The sequence below is a fragment of the Podarcis cretensis genome, assembly GCF_951804945.1.
Source record: "Podarcis cretensis genome assembly, chromosome: 5".
Taxonomy (NCBI): domain Eukaryota; kingdom Metazoa; phylum Chordata; class Lepidosauria; order Squamata; family Lacertidae; genus Podarcis; species Podarcis cretensis.
The window spans coordinates 96,104,078-96,129,895 of NC_137174.1; the positions used below are offsets into that span (position 1 = coordinate 96,104,078).

Consider the following 25,818-nt stretch of genomic DNA (forward strand, 5'->3'; position numbering starts at 1 on the left):
ACATTCAAATGTGGACTGAGAAAACAGATAATCCTAAACAAAATGCTCTTAAACTAGAGTATGACTTCAAATTCCTGTCTCATCCATCTTCACATACTAGAAAGGCCAAAATATATTTTCATCCTTCACTCTTTGAACAATGCTTATCATGATGACAAACGAATGTTTAAATATGTTTAGTGTTAAGTACCATAAAGGTAAAGGTACCCCTGCCCGTACGGGCCAGTCTTGACAGACTCTGGGGTTGTGCGCCCATCTCACTTAAGAGGCCAGGGGCCAGCGCTGTCCGGAGACACTTCCGGGTCACGTGGCCAGCGTGACATCGCTGCTCTGGCCAGAGCCAGAGCCAGAGCCAGAGCCGCACACGGAAACGCCGTTTACCTTCCCGCTGGTAAGCGGTCCCTATTTATCTACTTGCACCCGGAGGTGCTTTCGAACTGCTAGGTTGGCAGGCGCTGGGACCGAGCAGCGGGAGCGCACCCCGCCGCAGGGATTCGAACCGCCGACCTTTCGATCGGCAAGCCCTAGGCGCTGAGGCTTTAACCCACAGTGCCACCTGCGTCCCATATTTCACCATAATTGTCACATTTTTATGCCAATTATTCTTTTCAAAAAAGGGGGGGGGCGACGATTATTTGGTGAAAAACCAAGGAACGACCCTTAATTGAGGAAACAGTCTTTATGAAGAAACATAATTATGTTCATAATGCTTATTACTTATTACTAACTGTTTTTGTGTGATTAGGATGCAGAGAATATGTGTGAACAGGCACACGAAGGATAATAGGTAGTTCAAACTGGGGCAAGGCATTCTCATGCACGCTTACAATGCCCTGTGACCATTATGTGGTGAATGCCTTTGGAGTGATTTTAAGGCTTGAAAAAAGGAACTCGACTATTATATGGTGGTGACCATTAGGCAGTGAAATATGTAGCACACATTTTGAATATCTGATGCCAGAGTTTCCGTTGGATCCCTCTCTTCATGCCAGTATTGGGTTATTATGCCAACCCACAGATCCTGAAATCTAGCTCCAGCAGCTACCGCTGTAAATACAGGAAAGTGTGTGGGGGTTTCTTATCATAACCAGCTATGAAGCAGAGGGCCGGTCCACCCACAAGGCAGGCTGTGACAGCTGCCTTGGGCAGTGGAATCCCAACAGGAGGCATCTCTGGGGATGTGCTGCCTAGCCATCTGAAGAATTAGACGAGCAACCACAGACTTCTTTCCTTATGACTATGAGAAAACATTTGAAGGGCTGTCCAGACCAAAGGTTCTCTAGTACTGTTGCACTCAACAGGAAATGGGTTACCTAGGAGCAAAGAACTAGGGGCTGAGGTCCCTTCAATGCCCCTCTAAAATATTTGAGGGGTCCTGGCTCCCCCAAATTTAATGGCAATTGCCATTCTAATGGTGGACGTGAGCCACATTATGTGATTGATTATGTGAGGTGGGGCTCACTTGCCCCCTTCCCCATATTTTATTCAAGTTGGCAGCCCTGATGGATTGCAACTAGCAAGTGCTCTGTGGAAGTAGCAATTGTACTGCACTGTGATTCGATTCAACTGCAGGTAGAAGTTTGTTGGCTTTTGCAATTGTAATGCATTTACTATCCTGGCCCTCAGTGCTGGATTAATAAGAGCTTGAACTCAGAGTTCTTTCTGAAGCTTTGATGCCTACATCAGATTGGTACCTTCCCAAGGCACAGGTTACAAGGAGTAGCAATTCCATAAGAGGGAAAGATACCCATATTAAATACCAGATGACTCTCAGGGTACTGGAAGTAGATCACAGTCTCTTGGGAGTTCAATGTGCCTGATATAAAGCACACTTCATCACATCTGCGTGACACATATTAAAATGATTATAGCATTTGATTGTACTAGTGTTTGATTGTATCACATTCCAAGGCTACTTACAAATGGTGTCGCTCCCCTTGTTGCTCCCCTTGTTGCTTAATTGTTTTTAATAACTGAGCATATAAAAACAGAGAATACTGCTGATGTCTTTGATGAAAGCAAAAACTCCTTAGAGAAAGAGAGTTGAACCTGACCAGGCAACCTAGAAAAAATTAAGGAGAAAGAGACAGCAAGAGAAGGATGGAGGTACGGGCACTTTTGATTGCTCTGCTGGTGGCTCTTCTGATTCTGCACTACCTGAAACAGCTCTGGTCACGCAGGCATTATCCTCCAGGACTTCTCCAGCTTCCTCTCATTGGAGCCACATGGAGGTTTCTATTCAAGATTGATGAAAATACTCTCATTCAGGTACTTATTGCTTAGTAATAACTCAGTCTGATGTCAGCAATTGTTTTATCTATTTCCCCCAACAATTGTGATATTTCAGCTTCAACGATGGCATGGGTTAAAATGGTAAATGCCATAAGCCTCCGTTGTCAGAAGCTGTAAGCAGTACAAATAATAGTAATAATGTAAATAGTATTATTATTAATATTGCAAAGCACAAAACCATATAAAAGTTGAAAATGCGCATTAAAAACTACAGATCAAAAATATGTATTGTATACTGTTAAACTGAGGAAGGAGGAGAGAACACCCTCAAAGGAAGAATGCTTTATGAAAATCTTGGAATATGCAGAGATGGCAAAAATTGATAAAAGATACAAATTTAGAATCTTTTAAAGAAGATTGGAAAACCTTTCCGGTCTATATAAAAAGTTATTTCCCATATTCAATGACCACAGCGCCGTTTAAACTATAAGAAAACAGCAGAATATATTAAGAAACATGTTAGAGAGGATCAAAATACATAAGATGGAACTTTAAAATGCAATCGTATGTAATTCGAGTTATAAACATTGATATTGGGTGAGTGGGAAATCACTTGTTTTGTTGTATTGGAATATATTGGTACCTTGGGTTAAGTACTTAATTTGTTCTGGAGGTCCATTCTTTTTTTAAAAAAATAATTTTTATTAAATTTCCAGTTAACAAACCAATCATATCACATTAATTCCAAATTATACCAATACATAATAAACTCCAAATATTTAGCCGAATTTTAAATTTTTTGGGGGGGACCCATGCTTCGACTTCAGAAAGGGTCCAATCATCTCATATTTCTGCTGCTTTGATGTTCACAAGTCCCATCTTTCCAGCTCTTTGTTGTTATCCTTTACAAATCCCGTCTTCCAATCTTCTGGTTGTTATCATTTTTCTTCTTAATAACCTCTGAGTTATCTCCACAAGCGAGTTGAAGCAAACATTATTATAGTCCTGTGTGGATTTTCACGCTGATCCAAAAGTCCTATTCAAACGGCAGGCGCCATTTCAGCAGCTCCCATAAAATACAGTCTAAGCGTCTGCTCATTAACTTTCCCAGACAAGTTGCTCCATAAATCAGCCTTTCCAGGGGAGTTCTTGCCAAATCAAACGTAGAATTCAGATATGATAACAGAACACTGGCTCCCTCCCCCTTTGACTGTAAATCTTGCAACAAAGTCAGTCTCATAATGGCGGTTCCCAATTAGAACTGCGTCATCCAAAAGCCTTTTGTTACCTTTCCAGATCTTCCGCAAAACAGAGCCTTTAGTTGATAATTTTATTTCCACACAGTTTATTTTCCCATCTCACTTGCTATCAGTCATGTGGTGGTTGTTCTTGGGGAGGGGTTGTTAGGTAAATCATATTGAAAAAGTAAAAAGTTTACCCCTCCTTTCCGATCCGTTTCAACATACCGAAATAGTTGTGATTCTTTGATGTAGTCTTCTGTTCAGTCCAACCTGTCACTCAGCTTCTCAATGGTCGATTTAATTAGCAATCAGTACATCCTTTCCTTCGCTCGAAACATGTGCATTTACTCTTCTCCAATTATTTATCTTGAGCAATGCAACTAGGATCACAATCCGAAGTAGCATCCAGGAGATCCAAAAACTCACTTGAGGGCTTTCCGTCCAGTGCCCCCACCCCCTCCTTTTGAACTCGGGGGTGATTTATTGGCAACTGCGGACGAGGCAGCATTTTCCCATCCCCTGGGAAAACTCGGGAGGCTAATTTACTCCCATCATCAGCCTCTTAACCTGTCCGTTCTTACCCTGAAACTGTTCTTAACCTGAAGCACCACTTTAGCTAATGGGGCCTCCTGCTGCTGCCGCGCCGCCAGAGCATGATTTCTGTTCTCATCCTGAAGCAAAGTTCTCAACCCGAGGTACTATTTCTAGGTTATCAGAGTCTGTAACCTGAAGCGTATGTAACATGAAGTGTGTGTAACCCGAGGTACCACTGTATAATTGTTGAGTAACAAATGTAACTTTCTATATGGAAAATTTCTATATTCCAATTGTTTTGTTAATTGGAACATTATTATTATTATTATTATTATTATTATTATTATTATTATTAACCACCCAATAATACGCCCCCACAGAAATAATCAGATTTTAAAATGGCATAAGATGTCAATGAAATCAACCAAAGGCCTAGTTAAAAAGGAAGGTTTTGCCAGGTGAACTTCCCTGGCGAGAGCATTCAACAGATGGGGAGTCACTGCAGAGCAGGTCCATTCTTGTGTTGCCACCCTCTGGACCTCTTATGGAGGAGGAACACAAGGAAGGGCCTCAGAAGATGATTTCAGGGTCTGGGTAAGATCATATTGAAAGAGGCGGTCCTTGAAGTATTGTGGTTCTGAGCCATTTAAGGCTTTCTAGGTCAAAACCAGCACTTTGAATTGGGTCCAGAAACTAATTGGTAGCTGGTGCAGCCGGACCAGGAGCGATGTAATATGCTCTTGTTCCAGTGAGCAACCTGGCCGCTGAATTCTGCACTAGCTGAAGTTTCCGAACTGTCTTCAGAGGCAGCCCTATGTACAACACATTGCAAGTAATCTTACCTTGAGGTTACCAAGGTTAAGAAATGTAACTTTCTATATGAAAAAAGAATAAAATATTATTACAGAAAAAAGACAGACCACAGCATTCATTCACAGCAGCCTCTCAACAGGTACTAACCTCCATGCCCTATTCAATCTTTTTCACTCACACCAGAAGCACTTATAAAAAACAAATTATAAACTAAAATACCAAAATCTTCTTAAAGGATCTCTGCGGTAAACTAGGGTTGCCATTTTTTAGGAAATTGTTGAGCTTTTTCCATTGGGTTGCCATACATCTGGGTGTTTCCTGACATTTTGCCGATTCCTGTCAGGACATGTCAGGAATATGGCAAGCTTACAGTAAGTGCTAATCTCCAGGTTGTAATCTCTCTCCAAGATTACAAGGACAGGGCTGTGAAATCAGCTTCTGAGAGTCATTTAGAAAGCCGTGAAACTAATTTCACTTGGAAAGGAAGTCTTGCTACCACTTACAAGTTGACCCATAGAAAATACAACAACGTTTTATGTTGCCTTGTGTTTTCCCCTGAATTCACATAGCTACCCATGCTGCCATTATCCTACTTTGTATGCTTTTGTGCTTTTCAGTATTAATCGGAATCTTGCCCCTTTATACTAGTTTTAATGTCTTATGTGTGTTGTTTATAGCTGCTGGTTGAAGGGCACTCATCTCCAAAACACATTGTGTAGCACAAGAAGTTGAATTAATAAAACCGCTTATTACAGTATGTTCTTGATCTTGTCTTCCTTTTGTTCTATTGCATGTTGCGACATGGCCTAGAACAGGTATGTCCAACTTTCAAGAGACTGAGATCTACTCCCACTATAAAGAAACTGGCGGTGATCTACCAAATTTGTTGAGCTTTTTTAGGGAGCCAAAGTTATTGAGCTTTCAGGAGGGTGTGGGGGCCCCCCAAGATCTACCACAGACACACCGCGATCTACCAGTAGATCCCGATCTACCTGTTGGACATCCCTGGCGTGGAATACTGTGTACTTCTCCCCTTCCAACATACGGAAGGGCAACGAGTTCTACTGGCAATGAAGCCGGAGCACATCAGCCTTTCTCAGCAGCAGCTCACGTGTAACCAGAGAAGACGAGACAAACAGAACAGGCACCTTTCCATTACTTCCTCCGCAAGCATTAACTCTTTGTCAGGCCATAGTTTATTTTATTTGTTTCTTAAATACAATTCTGAGCTTTTTCAGCAAAAACTCTTCAAAACATACAAAATTACTCAACCATCAGATATGAACATATTAACCTTTAAAACATTGGAATTGGTAATAATCTCTAGCCCAGACATGTATCATCTTAATTCCTTCCCATATATTTTTATGGTGGTGATGCTCCTGCTGTGACCCACCGTGGGTCTGAACACTGACCCAGGGCTCTAGCCCAGCCTATGCCAACCTGGTACCCACCAGATGTTTTGGACTACAATGCCCATCTGCCCCAACCACCATGGCCAATAGTCAGGGATGGTGGGAGTGCTAGTTTAAAAGCATCTGGTGGGCTACAGGTTCCACATCCCTGCACACACAAAGATTGTGGCAAGATCATTTTCTGGCAATGACTTGTGCATATTCTTGTCTGTCACAGGAGGGCTGGTTACTATGAAGTGTCTCTGCTGCTCTGATCCTAGGCAGAGGCAACATGGCTTGGAGGGAGTAAAACAAATGGGTTGGGATTATGGGAGGGAGGGAGGGAGGGAGGGAGGAAGGGGAGGGGGAGGGGGAGGAGGGGGGGAAAAGATGATAGCAAGAGAACTGCACATAGTGAGAAACTGCAGAGGTGAGGGAGGATGACGTTCTCGTATTAAGTTGAAATCTCCAACTGCGTTTTTTGAACACATCATTCCTCTCTTCTCTTTTGAACCAAATGGTAGCTGGGAAAGCAACATGGAAATATTTACACCATATGGTTTGGACATCTACCCATTGTAGTACTGTCTGGATTCCAAGCAGTGAAAGAAGCACTCATTGACCACTCTGAAGAATTAGATGAGCGACCAGAGACTCCTTTACTTAGGACTCTGATAAAAGGAAAGGGTAAGTAGTGAAGAATAAGAATTTCTACTGGTATTTTCCCAAGATGAGACTTTTAAAGGGCTGTCCAGAAAAACAGAACAAAGGTTCTCTATTACTGCTGCACACAACGGGAAATGCTAGGACCTAGGGCCTGAGGTCATTCAGAGTGGCTAGTCCTCATGCTATCAAATGACACATTCGTTTGGGTCCATGAAAACCTGGCTTCAGCACATGTGAAGATTTGGTTGATTATGACATCTCTAAGAAACACAACACACTGCTTCTCTCAACAAGCTCTTCCAACATATTTGGGCATGGACTCATGTGGCAAATATAACATGTGAACTTTGCAATCACATAGTTACTATCATCATTATAAATTATGAATTGCATTTTGCATGTATGCCTCAAGGTAACTTACAGAGATATAAAAACAGTTTAAACTATGAATAATCATAGTTTAGAGGTCCCGGGCCCTAAGTAAGTCAGATTATCCTCCACCAGGGCCAGGGCCTTCTCAGTGATGGCTCTGACCTGGTGGAATGCTCTTTCCCATGAGACCAGGGCCCTGCAGGATTTAACTTCCTTCCGCAGGGCCTGTGTTCTTTTTTTAATTATTTTTTAAGCAAATTTTCTATTATATTTTTCATAAAATTATATTTTTCATAAAATCTCCAATCATACAAATTTCCACATCACATATTTTAGCTTATTGGACCTCCCTCAACTTCTCTGACAATCATCCGTAGTTAAATTTCTATCTTCACATTCCTTAATATTAGTATTGCCTTTAAGTACGTTCTTTCTATCCTCATTTACATTCTTGCAATATTCCTTATTTTTTTCACAAAGCTTCTTTAAAACACACTAGCGCTGTGTCTTCCTCACATACCGTTTTCAAATATTCTCTAAATTTTCCCCAGTCCTCTAAAAACTTATGATCTCTTTGGAATCTAATTTTTCCAGTTAATTTGTCCAGTTCTGCATAGTCTGTTAGTTTTGTTCTCCATTCTTCCAAAGTCGGTACTTCTTCTTGTTTCCATTTTTGAGCCATCAATATCCTCGCTGCTGTTATTGCGGCAGGGCCTGTGTTCTTGTTGTTTAGTCGTTTAGTCGTGTCCGACTCTTTGTGACCCCATGGACCAAGGCACGCCAGGCACTCTTGTCTTCCACTGCCTCCCACAGTTTGGTCAAACTCATGCTGGTAGCTTCAAGAACACTGTCCAACCATCTCGTCCTCTGTCGTCCCCTTCTCCTTGTGCCCTCCATCTTTCCCAACATCTTTTTTTAAAAAATAATAATATTTATTAAGATTTTGAAAATTACAAAAAGAAAAAAGAAAGGTTAAACATAGAAAAACAGAAACAAAAACAAAAAAACACTACATAAAACATTAAATTAGCAAAACAAAACAAAAACAATTAAAAAAAACAATTAAAAACACTTCCAATCTTTTCGATCTTAACTTTCATACCCTTTCATACCCTTTCATACCAGTCATTTCCGCCAGTTCCATATAGTCCATCAACTTCATCTGCCATTCTTCACGGGTGGGTAAATCTTGTGTCTTCCAGTACCTCGCCATGAGTATTCTTGCTGCTGTTGTCGCATACATAAAGAAAGTTCTATCCTTTTTTGGCACCAATTGGCCGACCATGCCCAGGAGAAAGGCCTCTGGTTTCTTCAGGAAGGTATATTTAAATACCTTTTTTTTTCTTTCTTGCAAACAGTGTATGCAAACAGGGTCATGCATCTGCAATGGCAAGCAAATTATTTTCAGGATGCAATTGCATTTTTAAAAAAGAAAAGAATTCAGGGTGCAATTGCATTTTGAAGAGAACAGATGTAAAGCAGTGCTTGCCATTCAGGTGTGCATTGAAGCTGTTTGCATTCTTTTTTTTTTTTAAATAATATTTATTCAAAGTTTAAGAGTTACAGAAAGAAAAAAAAGAAAAATACAAAATACAAAAAAATACACTCACTTGGGAAAAAAACAAAAAGAAAAAAAAACCAGATTAAACCTTTGCAAAACTTTCTTCCTTTACTTATTTCCTTGACCTCCTCACACCTCCCATTTTTGTATTCCAGTTCAAATAGTTATTTCTGCAAATCCTTCCAACCTTATTTTCATTTAAGTAATTTAATTTGTTTTAAAAACCACTTTTACTTTATCCAATCTTAACTCTCATCCAAACCTATATATCAATACTTATTCTTGAGATGTTTCTCTAAGGTTGAAAAAAATTCCCTTCCACGAATTTCCCAACTCTCATATAAAACAAAAAAGCAAATTATATTGTATACCCTTTGAGTTCCCAATTTCCATTCCACCCATACCCCCTTCCCGGTTTCAGTCCCCAACATAAGTCCATCAATCTCAGAAAACCATTAGCCCAGAGATTTTACATCCGAGGCTCTCAAGTCACTCTCATGTCCCCTCTGCCTGTCTTTTTGATAGTCCTTAATATTGAAAGCCAAATCTCGGGGAAGGTCCAACCCAACAGCATCCACATTCCTTCCAGCCAAACCTCCGTACTTAAAAGTAAGGCCTATGGGGTATTCCAAATCTTGTTTCATTCTCCTTTCAGATCCAAATGTCCCCAAAGCTCCAACTTCCACCTGAATCAAATTTATAATCCTAGGGTCAGCTGATCTCCACATAAGGAGATCTCTCCATCTTTCACTTTCCAATTCAGGCCAAACTTCCATCTTCAAAAATTTATTTCCCCTTATTGCCATCATGTCAGGCCTCAAATTGCAGCTCTCCTTTCACATCTGCAGGGTTACGGCTCCCCCTTTCTGCTCTTCAGAGACAACATAATTCTCCTCAAATTTCCCTGTTTGTTCAGTTGAATAAAATTCCTGTGCCGAGTTCTTATCAAGTTCAATGATGGTACTCAGTCTTGTTGGTTTCTGCTCTCTTCACTGTGCAGCGAAGTGCTTGTCACGAGACAGGTGTTTACATTCCACAGACAGCATTGCTGTTGTGTTTCCCACGGGAAAGGGAGACTGGATGTGACGTACACTGGTTTCCTGTTTTTCACTGTTCTCTCAGTGTGATTCTCTCCGTGCTTCAGAGGAGAGAGGATGCATTCTCTGCTTCGGCAGAGGCAAGATGTTTTTCTGTAATCTACCAGCTTTAAAATGTAAATAAAGCAATATAGAGTATGAGCACGTATTCCTCATCATTCCGCTGTGCACTGGATACTGCTAATCAACATCCTGGTTATGGGCCCAGAACAACGCAGTCAAAGTGATGGATGGACTTCGGAGTGCCGGCGAAGAATGCAAAGGAATGCAGAAGGACGGATCGGACGGTATATCTGCGCGTCAAGATGATTGATGAGGTATGTGCTACTGCTCCGGGCAGCCTGCCAGCATCTAATTAATGGCTTTATGCCTGGACTTTGAACTTTTATGTCCGTTTGCCGGGAACAGGCAGCGGCTATGCTGGGGAAATCGAAAGTAACTTTTAAAAGTGCCTTTTGGGCTAAAGCAGCTGCAGAAAATAGTGACGCAGCACTATTTAAGGCAGCAGAGGGAAAGCACTTTTGAACTTGCCTTTGGCATGATGTTTGAGGCAGCTGCAGTAAAGCAAAGTGGCACAGGCTCACATGCAGAGGCTGTTTTGAACTTGCCTTTGGAATGAGGCTTGAAGCAACAGAGACGCAGCTTGTATAAAGCAGCTTGTTTAAAGCAGCAGAGATGACGCAGAAGGCTAATGCCAGAGTCATGATGGCCCTTCAGGATGCTTGTGGGATTCCCAAGCTCAATAAGAAGAACTATGCGGACTGGGTTATCTATGCTACTGCCGTGATTCAGAATGAAGCAGATCGCCGGGGTGCATGGGTAAGGGGGAGACTTCACAGTCGTCATCCCAGAGTGCAGTGGAACCACCAGATGGCGCCAAAGCTTTGAAGGCAGTGAAATGCTACTCGTGTGGACGTCTAGGGCATATGAAGAGGGAATGCAGATATCCCAAGGCCAAGACAGAGCAGCGCAGCAGAAGCTCATCGCGTGGAAAAGGCCAGAGCAAAGGCAAAGGTCCAGTGTCCAGGACAACGCAGCCCAAAGCAATGGTCTCACGCTTCACTCCAAAAGTTGCAGAGGTCCAGAAGACGTCTAGATTCTTTCCTTCCACTTCCAAATTCGTAATAGTATTAAGTTTTTGTCTTTTTTTCATTTGCCAAGCCAGCAATTTCCCACATTTATTTGCCGATTCAAATGTCTTTTGTCTCATCTGTTTGATCTTCCATTCTATTTCCTGATTCGTCAATTTTATGAATTGTACTTGATATAACTTTATCTCTTTCAGGATCTCCTGTCATTTTGGTTTTCCTCTCAACTTCTTCTCACCTTCCTTTATTTTTTTCCAAAATTTTATCCTTTTTTTCATTTTGGGTTCTCTTCTTAATTGCATTCTGTTGTATCAGGAATCCTCTCAGGACCGCCTTGCTTGCATCCCAGATTACTCTTTTTTCCACTGTTGTGCTCATATTTGTCTCGAAATAGTCTCTCAAGGTTTTTTGGGCATTCTTGATCACTTCTTCACTCCTAAACAATGTGTCATTCATCCTCCATCTGAAGGAACCAATTGGCGTCAATCTCATTTCCATCTTCACTGCATTATGATCAAAGCAAGTCTTGGGGCAAATCTCCACTTTACTGGTCTTCGGAGCCAATCCTCTAGTTACCCAAATCTGGTAAATTCTTGTCCATGTCATTTTGGCCTCAGAGAAGAAAGTTCCCTCTCTTCCCAGAGGGTTCTTCATTCTCCAAATATCAGCTAAGTCCATATTTTCAGTCATGTCAAAAAAAGTTTTTGGTAGTCTACCATCTTTGGTGACTACCTGTGTCTGGGCCTTATCCATGTTTGTAGACACCACTCCATTCATATCTCCCATCAAAATCATATTATAGTCCATATAATCCAACAGAATCTCATGTAATTTCTTTAAAAATTCCGATTTTTAAAGAAAAATTCATTTGGTGCATAGATGCCTACTATCAAGAATTTCTCTCCTTGTGATTGAATTTCGATTGCAACGAATCTTCCTTGGTCATCTTTGAATATAAATTTCGGTATAGGCTCTCTTTTGCATAGAGGACTACTCCTCTTTTTTTAACTTTATCTGATGAAATGAATTCATGACCCAATCTTTTATTACTCAATATCTTCCTGTGTAGCCTTATCACATGTGTTTCTTGTAGGCAGATCAAGTCCAATTGTTCTTTTTTTAATAAATGAAAGACTGCGCCTTTTTTCGGGGGAGTTCAGTCCATTAACATTCCAACTTACTCTGATTTTCCTCCAACTGCCCCCAGTGCTTGCTCTTCTTCTGTTGGTAGTATCGATGGCAGGTTCACTAGGGGGTCCAATCCAAAGGATAATGCTGCTATCTCCACTGTTCCTTCATTTGGTGACCTTCTGTCCAATGCTCTTTGTTCAATTCCTCTATCTGGCGATTTCCTGTTCGATGCTCTTGGCTCTTTTCCAGCTTCCTTCTGCAAGTCTTCTTCATATTTATCCAAAAACTTTACCTTGTCTTCTACCGATGTTATTTTGATTTTCCTTCCTTTGAAACTGAAGGATAAACCTTGGGGAAACTCCCACCTAAATTTGATTTCGTTCTTTCTCAGCAGGACAACCAAATCTCTGTAGTCAGGCCTAAGATCCAGAAGATATTTTGGGATGTCTTTAAAAAGTTCCACTCTTGACTGTTGAACTTCTAAGTTCTTCCGATAGTGCCAACCCAAAATTTTATCTCTTTCTTCTTTAGTTTGGAGGGTAATCAAACAATCTCGTATTCTATTTTTCTCTTTTCCCCCTCCTCTTCCAAGTCTGAAAGGCCTCACAATTTTAAATTCCTCTTGATCCAAAGCCACGTCCCAAAAATCAGCAAATTCCTGCATAAGAAAGTCTATCAAACTTTCCTTCTCCAATTCAGGCAAAGCCCTGATCCTCAAGTTCGTCTGTTTTTCTTTAAGTTCAATCATAGAAAGGGTCAATTTGTGATCGTCAAGTTGCCTCTGCAGGTCTGGAACTCTCACTCTCTAATTGTATTACTTTGCATTCCACAGCAGCAGCTTTTCCCCTAGCTTCCTCTGCTGTCTGCCGTATCAAAGTAGACTTCTGTACCAATTTCTGAATAGCCTCTGTATTGGTATTCACTTTGTGTCCCAACTTATTTATACTTTCTGTATTTAAATTTATACTTTCTCTGTTTAAGTCAATTTTAGTAGTTGCCGTGTCAACTTTCTTGTTAAGTTGATCCAAAGAGTCACTTATCTTGCCTAGTGCCACCGCTAAAGCGTCTTCTGACATTCCTTTCAATTTAGAATGTACTGGCACAGCAGCTGCAGAGGAAGAGGGACCTGATATTGAGGCTCTCCTTGGCTGCTGCAAAGTCTTCCCAGACCTTAATGTTTTTTCAGAAGTTGGCTGATCTATTTTTTCCTTTCCATCTGCCATAACACTTAAAGATTCAAGGTCAGTCTCACAGTCAGACAGTTTATCTTGCAGTGGAAATTCCCTAGCCCAGCTCTTGTAACAATAGCAGCTTCCTCTAGGGGGAAACAGTTTCTATTTGTCAAAACAAAATAAAAAAAAATCCTTCCAGTAGCACCTTAAAGACCAACTAAGTTAGTTCTTGGTATGAGCTTTCGTGTGCATGCACACTTCTTCAGATACACTGAAACAGAAGTCACCAGACCCTTCTATATAGTGAGAAGGTGGGGAGGGGTATTACTCAGAAGGGTGGTGGGATTGGGTGATTGGCAGATAGCTGTGATGAGCCTGTTGACGACTCTTAACGACTGCAATAGGTCTTACAGGAAAAAGCAAGGGGTGAGAAGGTGAAAAATGGCTTTGTCATGTATAATGAGATAAGAATCCAATGTCTTTGTTCAGACCAGGTCTCTCCATGGTTTTAAGTTTGGTAAAAAGTTGCAATTCAGCAGCTTCCTACTGGAAGGAATTTTTTTATTTTGTTTTGACTATGGCAGACCAACACGGCTACCTATCTGTACAGTTTCTATTTGTATTAGTCTGTAATTTCCAAATATCCAAATACAGTTCAAATAAGTAGACTTAGTTTCAATTTTCAACTTTTAGTCCTTTATAACACAGACGGAAACAGTCGCAAGAATGTAATTCAATGTATCTCTTCTTATTTATCTAGCTGTCAACGAACGTTCCAAAGCACCTCAATAGGAGCCTGTTCCCAGGGTCAGAGCGGTAGTGGTTTTAACTCTCTTCCCACTCTCTCCTGCAGGCAAATTCAGTCCGAAACTTCCCCCCCTCTTCTCCTGCATCCGAGGGGGGTTCAATATTGATATTTTTTTCCCGGTGAAAATTTAGCCCTTTACAAGTAGGCTTTGAGGCTTCAGCTTATAGCTTCCTTGCTTCAGTCTATGTACAAAAGGGGGAAGGCGGACTTCCTATGTTGAACCTCCCCTGTTTTTGTTGCCAGATTAAAGCTTTTTGAAAATCCAATTCTCCTACTTTATTCTACTCACGGGTAGCTGCTGTAATGTCCGATTAACCACAGGAAAAGGTCAGCGCTCTCCGGTAACGTCTATGCGGCTTCGCTCCGTGGAAAAAGCAGTCGATTCAAAGCACCGTGCCACTCACCTCACATCGCTCCAGATCCCCGAAATCGGGTTTCCCCACGAGCAGGGGAGGCGCAAAAGGTGCCAGCCGAATCCCCACATTCACAGGCTTCAGCGCCTGCTATTTTTAATGGGTGTCCGCCTTCGCCGTGGCGGCCAGACCCAAATTCCCACGGGGCAAATTCCTCTTGGTCAGAGGAATTCCGCCAGTACCGATGGCGCTAAACCCGGAAGTCCCATCTTTCCCAACATCAGGGTCTTTTCCAGGGAGTCTTCTCTTCTCACAAGGTGGCCAAAGTTTTGGAGCCTCAGCTTCACGATCTGTCCTTCCAGTGAGCACTCAGGGCTGATTTCCTTAAGAATGCCTGTAAGACAGAGCTATTCTGCCTGGCTTTCAATTTGAATTTAGCCTGGTCTTTTATTCCCCTTCCTCCCCTCCCCTCCGCTTTTTATGAAGGCTACCCGCTCTGGGATCCCACAGCTAATTCTCCCCTGGTCTCCTCTCTGGCCCAAATAGGACTAATTTAGCCAGCTAGCCCTGGTGATCATCTAATGTTTTGAAGCCTTAATCGTGCTGCCCCTCGGTGAGAAAACAGAGGAGTCAAACTGACACCAGGGTGTGGTTCACGGAGAAAGAGTTTATTTAGTTCTGTGCAGAGGCGGCCAGCAGAATCGCTTCCAAAGGCTGGCGGCGTTTACAGCAAATAGGCAAGCACTTTTATACCTTTCCCTATCGTCTCACCCCTCGTCATCCTTTCCTTATCTAATCATGATACATTCTTTCCATTCATTCCATTCCCTTATATGGCTTGTGCAATGCCTTGTTGGCATTTCTTAATTGGTCCCCGACAGTCCCCCCTGGGCATGTGCCCTAAGCCTTGCCTATGCAATTTACTCACATGACTTGTTTACTCCGGAAACCGCCCTTGCATGTTTCCGCCCTACCTTATCTCTCTGCACATTCCAAGGCCCTACCTTAATCTTCATTTTACATTCTTGTGTCCTTCAGTTTATTGGCTGGATTTCCCCCCTAAATTGATTTTTGAATTCTGAATTTATTGTTATTCACGTTTTATACTGTATTTTATGCTGTTTTTTGTTGCATCAATTAAGTGTTTTAAATTTGTTGTTAGCCGCCCTGAGCCCAGTTTTCTGAACTGGGAAGGGTGGGGTATAAATAAAAAAATATTATTATTATTTATTATAAAAGGTTTTAAAACAGTACAAAAACCAACAACTAAATATGGGTTAAAACAATAAAAGGTATACACCTATTGAAGTGACCTTTGTACACGACTGGGAAAGCTTGTTGGGGGAAAAATGTCTTCCTTTTTTGGGGGAAAGTGCAGAGTCATATTCTGAATGCAGTTCCAAAGAACAGGGACATTCACTCTGAAAGACACAATGTGAATCACTGTGGGGCTGGCCTGCCCAATAATTCCTCTCACTAACTCCACAGTTTATTACTGGTGCTAAGGGCTCCTCCAGAAAACTTTTTTTAATTGCACATTCATAATGATTTGTGCTCATAATACTTTCAAGGTGGTTGTATCCAACTTCATTGTCAATACTATTTATGCCTGCAAAGATTTTGAGGTGATCATACAGTTTCATTTCCATTCTGTCACATCCTTTAACTTTCTGCTGAAAACTACAAATGCACAAACTTATTTTTGTCCCACTTTTGTTGCAATATAGTTTCCCCAGACAGAAATAATGCAGTAGTGTTCAGGCAGTTTTGCAGAAGAATTAACAAAGCAGAATATATCCACCATTGATGCATTACGTCTTGTCAAAAATCTGGTGCAGAATTCACCCTCAGTAAAAAACCCCAAACCTGTCTAGCTGGACCAGTAGAAGTAGTAACTGGTTGACACCACACATTATATCCTTAAAAACAGTGTCGAAAAATTGGCTGAATTGGGTTTGTTTGGTTTTCCATACTTTTTATTGAAACTTTTCAGAAACACTAACTAAGCAAACAACAAAAAAAGTAAAAGAGAGAAAGAAACGCCAAGCTCTCTCTCTCAAAGGTAGATCTTAACTCTTGTCTCACACAGAAGGGAGTGGACCCTCCCAGCTCTCACCTGGGTGCTTCCCTTTCTTCCCCCAGTCTCCCACCCTGGGAGATCTTTCCTTCTCTGCCTCTCACACAGGGTCTTTCACCAGCCGGCTGTCACCTTCAAGTGTGTACCCAATAGTCCTCCTCCATTCCAGTATGGTGACTTTATCTCCCAAAAAATTCCAACCATTCCTCCATTTTTTTTTTATATAAAAAACAAATTCTTCATTTCTATTTAAACAGGAATCTCTGCACTGTAGTCATATACAGTGGTACCTCAGGTTAAGTATTTAATTCGTTCCGGAGGTCCGTACTTAACCTGAAACTGTTCTTAACCTGAAGCACCACTTTAGCTAATGGGGCCTCCTGCTGCTGCCACGCCGCCAGAGCCCGATTTCTGTTCTCATCCTGAAGCAAAGTTCTTAACCTGAAGCACTATTTTTGGGTTAGCGGAGACTGTAACCTGAAGCGTATGTAACCTGAAGCGTATGTAACCTGAAGTGTATGTAACCTGAGGTACCACTGTACAATATTGAAAAATAACCCATAGTTATTTACTTGTTGTATATTCATTATTTTACACCCAGTTTTATATCTTGTGATCCCATTTCCTGTAGGCAGTGATTTTCCATCCTAATTTAGCAAGAGAGAAAGAAAAAAGCTCCTTCCATTTCCACCACTTCCATTCTTTTCCCAATAGCATCACCAGAAGCTTGATAGATAGAAGTGAAATTTGATCGTGATGGCCTTCCATGGAAAGATCTAAACTTGTCGACATCACACTGTATCAGATACCAGGTTTCTCTTCAAAAATCAAAACGGTAGAGCTGTCGAGAAATCTCACTTTTTGCTGATACTGTAAAGTGAGCATGCCTGTGACGTCATTCTGAGCATCTGCACATGTGCGAGCAGCAAAACCCTGAAGTAACCTGTTCCGTTACTTCCGGGTCGCCGTGGGAGGCAACCTGAAAAGATTTAAGATTTAACCCGAAGCGACTTTAACCCGAGGTATGATTGTTGTTATATCTCACTGATTTTCAATAGGTATTGCATTATCAAATGGTCACACCTGGAGGCAACAGAGACGCTTTGTTGTAGTTACTCTGCGGAAGCTGGGGCTGGGGAAGAAAGGCATGGAGCACCAAGTAGCAGAGGAGGCCCATCAGCTCGTGGAGGCTTTTGCACGTTCAAAGGGTATGTTATGCTAAGTGATGGTGCTGAGCTGGCATATGGAGATATATTTGTGTCCTACCTCTGTCCATTTTAGAAAGGAATGTGATATGCTTTTCTTGGTTCCTAATGGAGATCCCAGCAGTTTCTCTTGGCCACCATGAAACCCCACTCTCAGTATGAACTGGACCAGCTGAGCTAACATTAGTATAACTTTATTTTGCAGGACAGCCACTTGACCCTTCCATGCCCATCGCTACTTCAGTCTCCAACGTGATATGTGCTGTGGCTTTTGGGCACCGGTTTGCTCTTGAAGATGAAAGGCTCCAGAAGCTGATAGAAGCCATAGATTTTTCCCTACAATTTGCATGTAGCTTTGGTTATGCTGTGAGTAGTCATTTCCATTCCTCCCAAACAGGTCTCCCAAGGGCCTTAATACCACAAATCAGTATTCTGATAGAGGGTTGGAGAAGTGAGATCAGGTTTAAATTGATCTGAGATAAGGGTCACTTACTATCTCACAGCTTGATCCATTGCTCATGATTATCATTGAGATAAAAAACACGTACAACCCCCCCCCCCATAAAACAGCAACAAAAGAAGACTTTGTCCACCACAGGAGACTCTTTGGAGGGAAGATGGGACAAAAATGGAACAATGACCTTCAGAACAGGTCATCTAGAGCCCACCAATGGGAAGAGAGGTGAACAAAATAATCTTCTCAAGAAGGGAATTACATAGTTTTGTTGCCATCATGGAAAACTAAATGTGTCTACTCTATACCCACCTAGCAGTGGCAATCATGATGGCGTCCATGGTGAGGCCCCTGCAGCCATCACTTGGCTGGAATTTTTTTTAATGAAAGAGAGACCAGCAACTCAAGCACTATCGCTATTGCTGAGGAAAGCAGCCCCCTTCTGGATGATCAACTAAACCCTTTCCTCAAATTTAAGTTCAGTTCTCCACATTTCTACATCCATTCCTAATCTGTAAAAAAAAAAAAAAAAAAAAAGTACTCATGAAACTTACCGTACTTGAATTTCCCCCCATCCCTATTCTCCACCCATGTCCAACTAACACAAACGGGCACTAACTTGTTCCAGGAGAGGTCCTGAGATTGTGCCCAGTTTTGAAATTATGCTGGGAAGCTGGAAAAATATTTTGAGCCATACTTTTCTTTCACATGTTCAGCTAGGGATAATTCACAGAATCCAGTCATTGTGGGATTCCAGAGAAGCTATAGACACCTTCCTTCTTCTTAGTGAGACTCAAACTAATATGCTTGCCCTGAAGAAGAATGCAGATCATGTTTTATAAGTGCAATTCCAAAGCACAAACGGTTTGAACAAGCTTCCTCATGGTAATGGCAATATTTCTGCTATCTTTCCTTTAGCTTTATGAAATGCTCCCAGGGCTCATGAAACATCTCCCAGGACCCCACAAGAAACTTTTCTCCTGCGTGGAGATGGTGCTTTCATTTGCAAAGGAGGAGATAGAGAAGCATAAGGAGAATCAGTCTCTGCATGAGCCACAGGATCTCATTGATTTCTATCTACTTCAGATGGAGAAAGTAAGTATGTGCTTGAAACCGAATGCTGCTCATCCAAGGAATCATTATATTCCATGTTATGAGTGAACAGAGAGAGGAGCTGAGGGAAGTCTGGGGGGTGGGGTGGGAGGGCTGGTTTTCTTTTTGGGGAGGGGAAAATAGGGGGGGGAATGAGGATGATATGTTTTTGATTAATTGTTATGTTGAAATCTTTAACAAAAAATAAATATAAGTGAATACTAATCTCTTGCCAGGACACCAATATCTCTCTCTGCCCCCCCCCCACAACTCCCTCATAGTCATTTTAATTGCTAAAGTGAGTTGACATCTTTCCATAGGCATCTACTAAAATAGCTAGGAAAGGATAGATATTTTCATGTACAAATGTGAATGCAAATGAGTATCTGCTTCAAAACTGTAGGCCAGCGGTGTAGCGTGGGTTGTCAGCACCCGGGGCAAGGCAAGTAATTTGCGCCCCCTAACCCGGGACAAGGCAAGTAATTTGCGCCCCCTAACCCAGGGCAAGGCAAGTAATTTGCGCCCCTAACCCCTAACCTGCCGCCGCTGCCAGCTTCTTTTTGCTGCTGCCTGGGTTGGGGTATTTACGGTAAGGTAGCCACAGTGGCGGTGGCGGGTCCGTGTCAGGTGATCTGAGGCGAGTTGCCGCTGGCGCTGCCGCCCAAACAACACCGCTTTCCCGGAGGAGGAGGGCAGAGAGGCGAGGAAAATGCAACATGGCCCAGCAGCTGCAGCAGCAGCGGCGGCGGCGGGGTTGTGAGGAGGGGCTGCCTGGCGTGTCCTCCGCGGCCCTGACGTGCGGGGACCGCGGCGAGCGCTGAGAGCCACTTTCTGCCGGACGCCTTCAGCCCGGACGCACGCACAGCTCATCGGTTCCGCGAGACATGGGGCTCTGCTACAGCCTGCGCCCGAGGCTCTTCGGCGACTCCGGAGGCGGCGAGCGCGCCCCCCCCAGATGTTGCGCCCGGTGCGGCCGACCCCACTGCACCCCTCACGCTATGCCACTGCTGTAGGCAGCTCATTCAAGGAATCATTATATTCCCTGTTATATGTGAATACTAATCCCTTGCCTGGAAACCAGTACAGTGGTACCTTGGTTCTCAAACTTAATCCGTTCCAGAAGTCTGTTCCAAAATCAAAGTGTTCCAAAACTGAGGCATGCTTTCCCATAGAAAGTAATGGAAAATGAATTAATCCATTCCAGACTTTTATAAATAACCCCTAAAACAGCAATTTAACGTGAATTTTTCTATCTAATGAGGCCATTGATCCATAAAATGAAAGCTGTAATCACTGTACTGTACTATAAAATAAATAAAACAGTATTGTGGATGGATAAAAATTAAAATTAAAATTCTTTCTTACCTGCGCTGATGATAGTCATTGTTTGGATGGTGGGTTTTTATCCATTTCCATAGTCACACAATCAATCAATCAATCAATCAATCATAAAATGAAGAACAAGCTACAGTCACAAAAATGAAAAAGCCACACAAACAAAAACGCAAAAAATAGCAAAAACAAAAGCACCAAATGCCTCCGTGAAGTTTTACATTTATTTTTCTGTCAAACGAGTGTGTTGGTAATAGTAGCCTGTTGGTTTTTGGTGAGTTTACCAGAAGTCTGGTAGGGACTTCTGACAGGAGCTTTACAAGATTGTTTTTGATAGTGAAGCCTACCTCATATATTTGACATTCTTGTTCAGATAGACCTTTCCAGAAGAATGTGTAGCCTCCTTTTTCTTCCTTCAGTTGTCCCTTGCCTGCTCTTTGAGTTTCTTGAAGCACTGCAATATTGATGTTAAAATGTCACATCTCTCTTGCAATGATGGCAGTTCTGCGTTCAGGATGCTCATTGTCTGTGTTATATCTGTCCATATATTCCATGTTCCAAAGTTCAATTGTCTTTTACCACCGCTGGGTGGTGACCCCACTGGGCGTGGTAATCCAGTCAGGGAAAAAGAGAGGCAGACTATGTTTAGGGCACCTTTTCTAGCCCCTCCCCCATTTTGGAGTGAGCAGAGTAGATCCTAAAAAGGGCTGCTCAGTCATGGATACAGCTGCCAAGCTGCTCAACTGCCTTGTTCCTTGAGTCAGAATGAGTGAATCTGTATCCACCGCCCATGTGCTGTTTCATGACTAAGGGCTTCCAGATTTCACAATCCTGCCCCTGTTACCATATGCTGATCACCATGGAACTTTTGGTGTTTGGGTTTGGGATGGGTTTTTTGGAAGATGCCTGCACGTGAATTTGTTTTATGTCTGTAAATCAGTGCACACTGACCAATGAACAGTCTTCGCAGTAAGGCTCTGTTCTGATGGCATGAGTTGACATGGCAACCGGTAAATTCTTATTTGCTGCAGCTTTCATCCACCTTTACAGCCATTGTAACATACCGCTTGTTATCACCCACCTGTTCTGCCGTTGATGACTTCTTGGGTCATTCTTTGTCTAGCTGCTCCCCTTTGACCTTACTGCCGTGGGTGACCCTGCAGGGAGTATGAGATTTCCAATGGCTTCACTCACAAGGGTCATAGGAATGTGCAAGCCCACTCACCACGAAAAGGTGATGATCCAGCGAGTGAGGGCAGCAACAGTAAGGGGGGTGTGTGGCAGCAGCTTCCCATTTCACCTTAGGCACTATAAGAGGACACCCCACCTCTCATGAAGCATGTGTGGCCACCCTGGTATGGTAATAAGTGGGGGAAGGAAGATAAAGTGCTGAAGGACAGAATGTAATGCATGTAAATGACATGTCACTTTCCCCATTTTCAACACCAGAGCAGGAATGATCCAGAGTCCACCTATGATGAAGAAAACTTGGCCCAGTGCATTTTTGACCTCTTTGTAGGAGGGTCGGACACAACTACGTGTTCTCTGAAATGGGCACTTCTCCTCCTGGCAAGTCATCCAGATATCCAAGGTGAGAGAGGAGAGCCAGGGCTTCTCTTGACCACTAGGGTGGACCATAATTCTTTAAAGGTTTCATAAGGAAGCCTACAATAGTAGGGTTGGAAGGGACCCCAGGGGTCTTCTCATACAACCCCCTGCAGTGCAGGAATCAGCACATTCCCCCCTCCAGTTTGATTCCATTCCACAACCTGTTTTGTTTTGCAAATCTGCTAGCAGTTTCTTTATGCAGCAAATGTACAAGAATGCCCCTGCTGTGAAATAAGTAACTCAGCCTCATTTCTGCCTCTCCATGCTCCATTACATGAGGGATGCGGGTGGCACTGTGGTCTAAAGCACTGAGCCTCTAAGGATTGCTGATTAGAAGGATGGCAGTTCGAATCCATAAGACAGGTGAGCTCCTATTGCTCTGTCCCAACTTCTGCCAACGTAGCAGTTCGAAAGCATGCCAGTGTTAGTAAACAGGTAGTGCTGCGGTGGGAAGGTAATCAGCATTTCTGTGTGCTCTGGCACTCATCATGGTGTCCAGTTGTGCCAGAAGTGGTTTAGTCATGCTGGCCACATGACCCGGAATGCTGGCTGTGAATAAACACCAGCTCCCTAGGCCTGAAAGCGAGATGAGCGAAGCACTCCATAGTCTCCTTTGATTGGACTTAACCGTCTAGGGGTCCTTTACCTTTAACTTTATATGAGTGGTGCTAGCCAAAGATCAGATGAGGAAATGAGTATTAGTGAAACTAAGTAGGAAATATTGAGGGCTGGGGGTGGAGAATGAATATATGACAGCCTTTGATCCCAGTCCTTCAGCAAATCCAGCCAGCTCTGGTAACCAGAAACAACTGCGATGAGCTTCACTTTCAGCCTTTTCACACCTGGGATCTAGAGTGGAGAAGAACCATGTACACAGACTTGAGCTCCTTGGAGGACCAGGTGACCTAAAAATGCAAGAAACTGGGACTCATTCACAGAGATTTATGGAATATGTTCAAGGGAATTAAATGTCCATCTGAAATAAAATGCAGTATTCACAATAAACCTTCTGTTTCCATCATTCTCTTCAGATAAAATGCACAAGGAAATAGAAGATGTCATAGGTTCTGCTCACTCAATCTGCTATCAAGACAAGAAGAAACTGCCCTACACCAATGCTGTGATTCATGATCTACAGCGCTTTAAATTTGCCAGTTTTTTGGGGTTCCCTAGGCAATGTACAAAGGATTTCAAGCTGCGTGGTTTTCTCATTCCCAAGGTATAACAGTGTGATATAGCTGCACTCCTGTAGCCCAAGAGCAAAGAGCAGCAGAAGGTTTCATATTGAGAGATGCAGCCATCTCTTCCTGTCTAGTCAAAAATCTGAAGGGCAAGAGCAGGAGCTCCATCTGCAGACATGTTTCACCATCAGCAAGTGCCATTCCATGGGGCAATTGTGGCAGGGGAGAAGCATGTAGTGGCCAGAGGTCTCAGCCTGCTTGTGAGCGTTCATTTTAAAGGAGGTGGGGGAAATTCTTCTTGTGTTCCTGCCTGTACAGAAAGTTTTTACAGTGATGAATACAAAGCCACCCACCAAAATAATAATAATAATAATAATAATAATAATAATAATAATAATTCAGATCAGTCTCTGCAATGATTAGTCTTGGGATAGTGTGGGACAATAAAAAAAAGTATTGATGTGAATGCATTCCAAGTCACTTGTTTCTTATTTGCAGGGGACTATTATTGTTCCCGATCTGCGCTCTGTTCTTCTTGATCCAACACGATGGGAGACACCTGCAAAGTTCAACCCAAATCATTTTTTGGACAAGGATGGACAATTCGTGAACAGAGAAGAATATCTCCCATTTGGTGCAGGTAAACACAGAAGACCAAGCTACGTTGCGATCTGTAGATGGGCTTACTGGTCTGCTTCCAGGAAATGACACCAGCAGCAGCACAGGAGGGAGTGGGCCGGAGCAGAAGCAGCGTCTTTCTGGCTGGAGTGGCACTGCTGGTCAGCAGAATGGGGCAAGGCACTGGCAAGTTAAGGGGATCTCTAGGTTGGTGGCTTGGGACCCACACATGCACACACACTTATGTGGTCTCCATCTGCACCTCCCAACATTTGCCACCCCTGCCCTGTCCCTGAGAGAGGCAGCACTGCCAGCACCCGGATAGTGCTCTTCCCTGTCACACATCACCACTGCAAGCCACCCAACTTCTCTTCAGGCAGCAATGCTAGTTCCTACCAAGGTGAAGTAAACCTGGCAGGAGAGTTTGCTCCATGGTCTTAACCCCTTTCTGCATTGCTGATTTGGGCAGTTGACCAGTTTTCCTTTTATTTTTTAAAATCAAGTTTTATTAAAAAGCTTTATACATAAGACACAATATAAATCATACTAATCTAAAAGGGAAAATAGAAAAAAGATTAGGAAAGAAAAAATAGAAATAGAAAAGGAAATTACAGAGTCCTCTATCAAAATTAAATCTTCACCCTTATTCTGCACACAGAAAAGTGAGCCCTCCCAGTTCTCACTGGGAGCTAGATCCTCTTACACTGGCTTCTAGCCCTGGGAGATGCTCTCTGCCCTGCCCCTCCCACAGGACCCTTCATCAACAATCCATCCTCTTCCTGAATGTATCTTCCTTGATATGAGATAGGGAACTTCAAATTACAGAACAAAACATAAGTATAACAAGAAGAAAGGAAGGTTAGCACTGACCAGGCTAGAAAACTGACAGCAGCCTTGATGTTTTCCTTATCCTAACTATGTCTATTTTGCCAAAGTGTTATGCAGAATGCTTATAGCTACAAAGGAATGAACACGGGAAAGTAAATTTTTGCTCACTTGCTGCCTTCTTCTTGTCTCCTCCTCAGGGGCTCGCATTTGTTTGGGAATGCAGATGGCAAAGATCGAAATATTCATCTTCCTGACCAGCCTGCTGAGGGCATTCAGCTTCCAGCTACCAGAAGGAGTCAAAGAGCTCAGTAAAGAGGCTACAGTAGGGGCTACAGCACATCCCTATCCTTATAAACTCTGTGCTATTCCCCGTTGCAACACATAAGAAAATAGGAAAATATTAGGGGCTGCACCCCTGCTTCCTGCACTTGGTGACCCCTTGGCCACTCCTGACACATAAACCCCCTAGCATTTCCCCTTCCCTTCCCATCTCATCCCATGCAGCTACTGAGGTCTCTTTTCACCTTCGCAGCTCCATTTCTGAAGCCACTTCTCTCTTATCTTCTGCAGCTCTGCTTTGCATCCGTTTTCCCCTTCTCCCCATCTCCTCCTTTTCTTTAGGCCCTTTCATGCCCCTGCTTTCATCTTCATCCCTCTCCCAATGCCTCCTTACTCCCTCCTTTTTGACAACTTCCTTTGCATCCCCATTCTTACTCTTGCTCCCTTTTCTCCTCCCCCTCCCCTTCTTTTCTCAAATCTCCCTTACACACACATTCCCACACCTCCTCCTCTCTCCCTCTTCTGCAGCCCCCTTCTAACACCCCCATGCTATGTTATTGTATCTTTAAGATGAGTAAACTCCTAAGAGCAAGGCTATCAGCTTCTCCAGTTGAAGAATCTTAAGTTTCTTTGATGGATACTGTACATGTGTGCTTGTTAATAAAATATCTCTTCTAAATCA

At 42.7% G+C, this 25,818-nt stretch overlaps 1 protein-coding gene across 1 annotated transcript; it reads left to right on the plus strand.

Moving 5' to 3' along the window:
* Positions 1-1,816: 1,816 nt before the first annotated feature.
* On the plus strand, positions 1,817-25,818 carry LOC307217045 (cytochrome P450 2J5-like). The gene is made up of 9 exons (XM_079978058.1): positions 1,817-2,268; positions 6,739-6,901; positions 17,598-17,747; positions 17,950-18,110; positions 19,117-19,293; positions 22,072-22,213; positions 23,262-23,449; positions 23,910-24,051; positions 25,055-25,818. The coding sequence occupies exons 1-9, from the start codon at positions 2,101-2,103 to the stop codon at positions 25,240-25,242; spliced, it is 1,479 nt and encodes a 492-aa protein (XP_079834184.1). The 5' UTR covers positions 1,817-2,100; the 3' UTR covers positions 25,243-25,818.

What these genes read in the sequence shown, in the direction of transcription:
- LOC307217045 (XM_079978058.1), top strand. Translation starts at nt 2,101, where the DNA reads ATGGAGGTACGGGCACTTTTGATTGCTCTGCTGGTGGCTCTTCTGATT. An exon ending in GGCTTTTGCACGTTCAAAGG is followed by an intron (nt 17,748 to 17,949) that starts GTATGTTATGCT and finishes TTTATTTTGCAG; the next exon opens with GACAGCCACTTGACCCTTCC. An exon ending in GTGGTTTTCTCATTCCCAAG is followed by an intron (nt 23,450 to 23,909) that starts GTATAACAGTGT and finishes TCTTATTTGCAG; the next exon opens with GGGACTATTATTGTTCCCGA.